This window comes from Myotis davidii, unplaced genomic scaffold (genome assembly GCF_000327345.1).
Source record: "Myotis davidii unplaced genomic scaffold, ASM32734v1 scaffold330, whole genome shotgun sequence".
NCBI classification, from domain to species: domain Eukaryota; kingdom Metazoa; phylum Chordata; class Mammalia; order Chiroptera; family Vespertilionidae; genus Myotis; species Myotis davidii.
In genome coordinates, this window is record NW_006283770.1 from 67,317 (window position 1) to 76,811 (window position 9,495).

Below are 9,495 nucleotides of genomic sequence, written 5' to 3' on the forward strand. Positions count from 1 at the left end.
TAAATTAAAATGTTAAAATCAAATCTGATATTGTTTTACCTTTTATTTGGTGTGTGGAAGGTGTGCAGAAGAGGGGGTAGTCTTATACGGCGAGTATATAACAAACTCTGTATTTTGAGTGGAAATGTTAGGGGGTCGTCTTATACACCCAGTCATCTTATACGCCGGCAAATACGGTAATAATTGCCTATATTTGTTGCTATCCATCATACACCACTGGTAGGCCACAATCATATTTGCTGGATCTCACAGTATAGAACAGTTTTAGAATAGTACATTCCCATCTTCCTCTACCCCTCCAAAGAACACACCCCAAAACTTACCAAGTGAATCTATGAAGTCTTTATTATTCTGATAAAACTTGACATATGATGCCAATTTAGCATTCACAAAAATGGTTAAAAGCTATAGAGACAAAAAAAATAAAGATACAATATTCAATACAGAATATTTATAGCTCAAAATACTTTTAAAGACACTAACTCCCAGTAATATATTTCTTTAAGTGCGGACATTTCAATTAAGTTTGATCAAATTACCATCTAACCATCTGTACTAATAAAAGGCCAGGCGTCACGACCGGAAAGACCAGAGACTAGACCACCAGGGCCCCTCACCGGGCCGGCCCCACCCCCAAGCAAGCAGTTAGGGGCAATCAGTCAGGCAGGCAGAGTGATTAGGGGTGATCAGGTAGGCAGGCCAGCAGTTAGGGGCGATCAGGTAGGCAGACGGCCCCTTGCAGGGCTGGCCCTGACCCCCAGCAAAGAAAGAGGGAGGCCCAGGCCAGCCAAGCCATTGGGTGGGCGTCCCAGGGCTGCACAGATGGCAAGCAGTGGCAGCTGGGGGGTGGGGCCAGCTGCCTGCAACTGGAGGAAGGAAAGCCCTGCTAGGCCCTGATCTCAGGCCAGTCCTAGGGACCCTACCCGAGGGGTCCCGGATTGTGAGAGGGTGCAGGCCAGGCTGAGGGACCCTCCTGAGTGCACGAATTTTTGTGTACCGGGCCTCTAGTTTGTTTAATAAAAGACTCACTTAAATAAATCAGTAAATACAGTGAGCTCTAAAAATGGTGGTAATGGCATAGTACAAATGGAAAATAACCCAAAACATATTTATACTTGTACTTGAAAAGGATATTAATGTGTTTTAAAATATTGGATTGATTTTATTAACTGGGCTAGCTGACACTATATAGTAAAAAGAAATTTCTATTATTTAGGTTCATAATGGCCAGGCAAGTGAGAAGATGAAGAAAAGGGAAAAAGAACAGAACTGTGTTCAGTAGTTAGAGAAAAACTAATCCTAAATTTCAGTCTGTTCCTGATACAAAAAGAATAACTAGTTCTCTTTCCAGATCTATAGATATGTTCACGAATACTAAGTAACAGAGTTCTTTTATACAAAGAAAGAGTTCTGCTTTAGTATGTTAAATTTAGGAAAATATAGTATTTTTCACATTAAGAATAAACTACTTACATCATGAATAAGTTCGCCTTCCAAAAACTTGACTGGTTTTAAAGTGAGAAGATGGTCAAAAAGAAATGCATTTGGATCTTTCAATGCTCGTACAATACACCTTAATTAGAAAACAAAAATCCAAGCTCAGTCTTGAAATTCAGGTATGTCTCACTGAGTTTGCAGGATGCAATACATTTAATTCAGTAAAATGTCCAAGAATTCAATATATAAAGCATAAGAAAAGTTGTAAGATTGGGGTTAAAACAGGCCAATAAATCTACACATCAAGTACATGTGTTTAACAAAATAATAAATAGTTGGAGACAAAAACATAGCTGGAAAGTACCACAAAGTAATCAAAGAATAAATAAAACAGCTGCAGCATCTTACCATATGCCAGACACTAAGGTAAGGATAATTCAATGAATCCTCATGATACCCTGAGACATATAGTCTTAACATGCCCATCTTATGAATGACAAAACAGGCTCAGAAAGAGCTCATCTAACCTCAAAGATATTTTCCACTAACTACCCTTTCAACCAACACATATCATGTTTACAGGTCCTGTGTGAAGCCAATAACCCTGTAAGTTATAATTTGTTTCATAAATTTGAAAAGCTGATTTTGTTCTTATTGCTACTAAGCAGACTTACGACTATTTGAACCCATTATTATTATCGGGAATAGGCTAAGCTAATTTTTAGCAAGCCACCAACTTTTCCTCATTTACACACCTTCATAAGTTAAAATTGACCTATGATTAGATTCTATTTTTCAGGTTGATATTTTCAACCCCATATCAGCAATTTCCCAAACAGCATGTAGCTAGTTCATATACAATTTGTGGTTCTTCCAATATCAAATTTTCAACTTTAGTATCTCTATTATAATCACCACAGAGCACACAGTATCAAATGGCTTTGGATCATTGGCAAGTGTAAACATGATTTCATTTATATGATTGAACACTGTAACTCATCTCTCAGCTGCTGATAGTCATCATTAGAACAATGTATTTTTAACATTACCTGTGGGCATCAACTCGAGCCTGGGAAGCATTGTCTTCTGTGTAACTTCCTAGCAATTCTACCATGACTTTTGAAGCGGCATCACTAAAAAGAAATATTGCTATAAGAATTTCACAGTATCTCTTTGCTATTCATTCATTAAAAAAATTTACTATGCCAAGTACTGTGTCAGTGATACATACAATGGTGACCAAGAGCGACAAGGTCCTGCTCTATGGGAAAAGTCATGGCACTTTCTAGTAGGAAAGGCAGACAATAAGCAAGCATGTGCCATGAAGGAAATAAACGGTGATTAACAGAGTCAGCATCATGACAGAGTGAGATGACGCCTTTATTTCTCCCCTTAAAATTATAAGTCAGGCAACCATAATTCAACAAAGAATCCCTTGCACACAAGCACGTCTGAGATACATGCATTGAGACATCTGATGGTAGGCATATCAGAAGGAGCAGGGGTGGTGGAACAGGGGGAAGGGCAGACACGGGTCACAGACAGTCTGGCACCTGCCCAGCCCCAGCTGATGTGGTAGTGGTGAAGGAGTTGGGCTGCAGCCCCCACAGGGCAGCCCAGAGGGTAGGAGGGACAAAAGCAATGTTCTGGCCTGAATACCCAGTGCCCATTGTGGCTAAATCTGGTGATGGGGGCAGAGATGGGGTACAGCAGTGTGGCAGCTGCCAAATGGTGGCCACCATTAGTAGCAAGAAGGCCAACTCACAGAATCACACCACCACCCCCTGCCACCCCTCACTGGTAGAACCTATAGAGGCAGCATGAATGCCACCAACAGCACAAAGCAGCTGGTACCTTCGGGTTACAAGGAGGCAGCACTGGGAAGTCGCAGGCTTGAAGCCCCATTGCCCACCACGAGGGTAGTGCACTGAGAATGAAGGGACCTGGACATAAAGGGGCATTTTCCAGAACTAAGGCAACACCCTCTCAACAAGATCCGAGAGGTAAGAGTAAACAAAAACTGGTGCTATCGCACTATCTACTGGAAAACAAATGAAAGACCACTACTTATCAAGCCACTAGACCAGTGGTTCTCAACCTTCGTAATGCCGTGACCCTTTAATACAGTTTCTCATATTGTGGTGATCCCCAACCATAAAATTATTTTCGCTGCTACTTCATAACTGTAATTTTGCTACTGTTATGAATCGTAATGTAATTATCTGATATGCAGGATGTATTTTCATTGTTACAAATTGAACATAATTAAAGCACAGTGATTAATCACAAAAACAATATGTAATTATGTGTTTTCCGATGGTCTTAGGCGACCCTGTGAAAGGGTCGTTCGACCCCCAAAGGGGTCGCGACCCACAGGTTGAGAACCGCTGCACTAGAGCAAAATGATACTTAAAAGAGTTCACTACCTCAAATGCCCAGGCAGAGAAACAATCCATCAAGTACCATGAATAACCAAGGTAACAAGGTGGCTCATAAAGAAAATGAAGTCTCCAGAAACCAAACTCCCAAGACAAGGAAGACTGATTTAAATGACAGAGAATTCAAGATTGCAATTATGAAAAAAATAACAAAACAAAAAAACTCCAGAAGATGCAAGAAAACTCAAAAAGGCAGTTTAATGAAATCAGGAATAAAATCAATAGGAAAAAGGAGCACTTCGCCAAAAAGGTTGAAACTATAAAAAAAATTTCTGAAACTAAAAACCTCAATAAATGAGATGAAGAACATTGGAGAACACTGGAAACAGAGAAGACTAGATGGAAGAATTAGTGAGCTTGAAGACAGAAATCTAGAAATGACTCAGGCGGAAGAGAACTGAGAGTTTTAAAAAATGAAAGAACTCCACAAGAACTATCTGACTCCATTAGAAATAGCAACGTAAGAATAATTGGGTATACCAGGAAGAGAAGAGAGGGAGAAGTAGACAGTGAGCCTATTCAAATAATTGATGAGAACTTCCCAAGCCTATTGAAAGAGCTGGACCGTCAAGTTAAAAAAGCTAAGAGAACAACTAATTAATATTAATTCAAAAAGACCTTTCCTAAGACCCATTATAGTAAAACTGTCAAAGAGCCAGTGGGTTTGATTCCCGGTTAGGGCATATGCCTGGGTTGTGGGCTTGATCCCCAGTAAGGGCATGCAGGAAGTTGCCAATCAGATCCTTGTCGCTCATCGATGTTTCTCTCTCTCTATTCCTCTACCTTCCTTTCTCTCTAAAAATCAATAAGAATATTTAAAAACAAAACACCAAACTGAATATTGACTACTTACTGCATATGTAAAAGAATAAATATTTTGGAAATGAAGTTTGCTAGGTAGGCTGGATACAACCTTTAGGAACCCAAGATCTTGAAGAAACTCAATAGGTATTTTAAAATTTGCAGTTATCTTTAATAAGTAACATTTACAAAAACAGATTTATAGCAACTCCACAGAGAGCAAAGGAGAGCAAATTCATTTACCTTTAAAAATCAGCCCTCAACTACTCATTTTGCCTGTAAGTTTTAAGACATTAATTGTGAATACCTTTTCTTACAATCCACAAGTGCCTCATAAAGTAGCCTTAAAAGGGTGTGTTTTTTCTCAGTGGTAAGGTTCCAGTCAGAAATCCATTTTCTAACCTACGATGAGATTGATAAAGGGAGATTTAGTGATATAGCTGAATATATTTTCACAATTTAAAATATAACATTTAGAAAACACATATTTGCTTTGATTATAAAACTACACTTATAAGCAAAACAAGTATTCCACATAATAACTCACCTGATCCAGCTCAGTTGGAATATATTGGATGGCCCCACATGATGCTGCCACTTTAATGAGGCTACAATATACTGTATATCTTACAGGAGTATTCTTATCCATCCCATGGAAAAGGTTGCTTAGCCTGGTTAACAAACAAATAATAAAAAGTTTGAGATCAGTAACTACAGTGATTAAATTGAGAGTATCTGCCCTCACAACAAATGTGAGACAGACACTATTAGTAACTGCACATTAAAGGAGGGACCTGAGGCACAGAAAGGTTAAGTGACTTGTCTAAGGTCACACAACTTATAAAAGGCACAGCTGACAGTCAAGTTTCAGAATTCTTGCTTTTAACCATCAAATGACAATGACATGAAAAGAGCCCCTGGAAAAACCGAGCCTTTTTCAGTTTTTAACTTACAACTGCAGTCTCAGAGATGGGCGTTCACCTTCCCGAAATTTGACCAGCTTTTCACAGAGGTTTTCAATCAAAGCTTCTTGCTTTTCTGGCTCCAAGATCAACAGGAGGGATACCACGCTGTTCATCACACTTTCAACATCTATACATGACATGGCGTAGATAATACAAGTGATACTATGATACTTAATGTATCTGAATTTCCAGTATTCAAAGACTATTAAACATAAAACACTTGTATATTTTATTAAAGAAATAAATTATTACCTAAGATTTGGTTTTCAATCAACAAAACAGAAGATTGATCTACGTGGCTACATATACGGTTTCAATTTTCACTGGCAAGATAGTCAATCGTGGAAGTAATTGGTTAGGTCTTAAGCTAGGATACTCTCCCAATTAAAGAAAACATACAAACAGAAAAGTTATTTAGAAATGAAAGGTATTTCTTTTTTGACTGGGTCACTAATTTTCAAGTATAAGCTTTTAGTCATTTACCAAGTTTAATCTGAAACCTTAACTAGAGATTTCAGAACTCCCCATTTTCAAAATGTCCCATTTCATGTCAAGAAATAGGCTGAGCCGGCATGGCTCAGTGGTTAAGGGTCAAGCTATGAAGGTTGAGGTTCAATTTCCAATCAGAGCACATGTTCAGGTTGCAGACTCGATCCCCAATTTGGGGCATGCAGGAGGCAGCCAATCAATGATTCTCTGGCATCACTGATGTTTCTTTCTCCCTCTCCTTCTCTGAAATCAATAAAAAATAAAAAAATAGGACATCAACCAAATAATTAAATAGCCTTTAGATTACTTGTTATATCCCACTTGATATTAATCTAAACCTTACAGAAAAGAAAGAAGTGCTTCATTTTTTTCTTCAATTCATTCTGAAATTATCAGTATTCAGTGTGTGCAGTAACAGACAAAAACATTCCTGATGTAAAAAAGATGTTTTCTCAAAATGGGCTTACTTCATAGATATTAACAGAGTAGAAAAACCTGAAAGTATGTACAAAGATTAGAAACAGTGCTTCAAAGTTCTAAGGTCTGAAACAAAAATATAATTCACAAGAAAAATTTTAAAATAGGTTATTAGAAATACCACAAAAAATTAAAAAACAAACCTTTATCATCTTCCTTCAGACATACATCACAGGCTTCAATAATTTGAGCTAAATCTACATGAAGTCCACCTTCTGAGTTCTCTTCTGAAATTTCAGCTCCTTTAGATTTCAGATAAGCTCGAAGCTCAGCAGCCTGTGGAATCAAACAGTGTTGCTATATATCTATAAAACTGACTATGAATGACAAGATCTCAAGCCATTCTGTCCTACTTCTAAAAAAAAATGAAACCTAAATGCTGTATTTAACAATGACTTTACCTCATCCATCGTCACAACCCCCACAAGTTTTCCTCTACAACTCCCAGTGGGTACGCAGACCCACTATGGCCCACATAGATCAACTTCAGAACTTCTCTCAGATCACCTATATATCCTGCTGGAATTATAGTATATATCAAAAATCTTTCTAATATAACCCAAAGCCTTTTTGGGGTGTGGGGTGAGATCTGACCTGGTAAATTCAATTTGCTTAAAAGAAATAAAATGTTATTGCTCTGAGGTGTGCATAGCAATACTACTTTGAAAACTTACAAACATTACCTTGGTAAGAGAGTAATTACTGTTAATTAAATGTTTGAGACCCTATCTGAGATGAGCATTTGGGGAGCCAAAGATAAAAAGATGATGCCTTTGGCCCTGGCTGGTGTTGTTCAGTTGTTTGGAGCTTTGTCACATACACCAAAAGGTTGCAGGTTCAATCCCAGTTGGGGCCTGGGAGGGCAAACCTTTGATGCTTCTCTTTCTCTCCAATCAATAAGCATGCCCTTGGGTGAGGATTAACAAACAAAAAAAGGTGATGCCTTTGAATGCTTCCTCGAATAAAATACTTACATCAAATTGGATCTACTATAAAATTCTTTTGAAATGCAAAATGCATTATCTGGATCAGAAAGCACCTTTGCACCTATAAAAGTATAACTGCAGGACTGCATCCAGTATTTAGACGTTTTTCTATTCTAATATGTACATATAATATTTAATAACTAGTTCTTTTTAGAGTTCAGTATGCATGGCAGCCAAACATGAATGCAGATGGTATTTAAGATAATAATATGAAGAACTGAAAAAGAGAGAGGTAAGAATACCATTAGTAAATGCCTGGGTGTCACATTTTCTAAACCTACAGATATGTTTTGGCTACCTAAGAAAAGTATATTAATTCTGTAGACCTGATGATACTATCCTTTCAGATAAAAACTAGTCACTTCACATATGCATTGGCAGTAAAATAAGACTTCATAAAACAACTGTGAGAGAGCACAAAAAACCCTGTGAGAGAGCACAAAAAATACCCCTGGAAAGCACACTTCGGTATGAAGAAAACACAACTTCATCAAAACAAAGGCACTTGGTTCAGTTTCCACTTTGTAAACATAAAAGTGAATTTTTCTAATAACTATTCAACCAACAGTTTATTGTTTTGTTTTTAAACTATCATCCTCACTGGTTACAAGCAGTGTTTGGCGAGTGGTACAAAAACCAAGGAAAAGAAACAGGATTCTGAGCTCCATTTCCCAACTTTAATTAAACTGAGAATTTGATCAAAGTTAACCTCTTGAAAACAAAAGCACCTCCTTACCTGAAAGTAATGGCTAGAGTGAAATTAATATATTACAAGAACAGTCGCATAACCTCAGTAGAAATGACGCTTTAAGCCTAATACATACATATAAACCTCACCTGAGGATATTTTTTTCCACTGATTTTGAGAGAGAGTAAAAGGAAGGGAGGGAGGAGGAGAGAAAGCAACATGGATGTGAGACACATCCACTGGCTGCCTCCTGCAGTGCTCTGACCAGGCCAGGACCAACAGGTACCCTCCCTGACCAGGAACTAACCCCCCTGACCACTTCGAAACACCTGCCAGGGCGAAAACTAAAATAGAATCAGTAACACCAACTCGCTGCATTTACAAACCCTTTTCTGTATTTAAAAAAACAAACTTTTTTCAATAACCTACTAGTCAAGTGTTGATAACATGATTCCATTACCAACAAGGTATGTTTTTAAGAAAAAGACGTCGTTCACATCTTTTACTATGCTCAACTCCTTCCCACAACTTATTTTTATTTAAACATTTTTTCCCATTTTCATTTCCACTTACTTTGCTCTTCAGGGCTGAGAGTCTGCATTTCTTTAGAGTGTGTGTGTGTGTGTGTGTGTGTGTGTGTGTGTGTGTGTGTGTATGTGCGCGCGCGCCACATCTACAATTCTACAAGTATGCTAGAATAGTAATGACATCTTCTATGGAAATCAAAATGTCCATGTTAGTGGAATAGCAGAAAAAAATGGCAATACGACTTCACAGAATAGTTTCTGCAAAATTACCTTAGAGATCATTTCATGTTTAGTTTCACTCCCACCAACTACAGTTTAACTTTTGTGATGGGGAAAAATGCAAACCCCAAACAGAACATTTAAAAACGTTAGGACGGCTCACCAGATGTATGCCTCAAATATGAAGGTGGAGCTGACGTTTTATTTTCGGGTTAAGAGGCCTCTCACCCTTGCACGTTAAGAATATAAAATATGGTCTATGTATAGAATAGGTCGCCTGTGCCTTTGTGACCCCGTAACACCGTTTTCATCGTCAACAAAATTATGTTTCCTTAGACAATGGCTTACACCGTCGAAAAGTTTGCCACCTCCCACTCCGGATGTGACTGCATTTGGGGGACTGGAGCCGACACCTTTCCCAATGAGCCGAAAAATACTGTGTCGGCAGAAGCGACTCCGGGCTGAGAA

At 38.3% G+C, this 9,495-nt stretch overlaps 1 protein-coding gene across 1 annotated transcript in view; it reads right to left on the reverse strand.

The window, feature by feature from the left end:
• Positions 1 to 9,495, reverse strand: part of EIF3M (eukaryotic translation initiation factor 3 subunit M) — a 16,900-nt gene that overhangs the window by 6,987 nt on the left and 418 nt on the right. The window contains exons 2-8 of the mRNA XM_006753916.2: positions 6,751 to 6,883; positions 5,630 to 5,768; positions 5,224 to 5,347; positions 4,984 to 5,078; positions 2,487 to 2,570; positions 1,474 to 1,573; positions 324 to 405 (exon numbers count right to left, since the gene is read on the reverse strand). Coding sequence (XP_006753979.1) covers positions 324 to 405; positions 1,474 to 1,573; positions 2,487 to 2,570; positions 4,984 to 5,078; positions 5,224 to 5,347; positions 5,630 to 5,768; positions 6,751 to 6,883 — 757 coding nt within the window. The remainder of the gene's footprint in view (positions 1 to 323; positions 406 to 1,473; positions 1,574 to 2,486; positions 2,571 to 4,983; positions 5,079 to 5,223; positions 5,348 to 5,629; positions 5,769 to 6,750; positions 6,884 to 9,495) is intronic.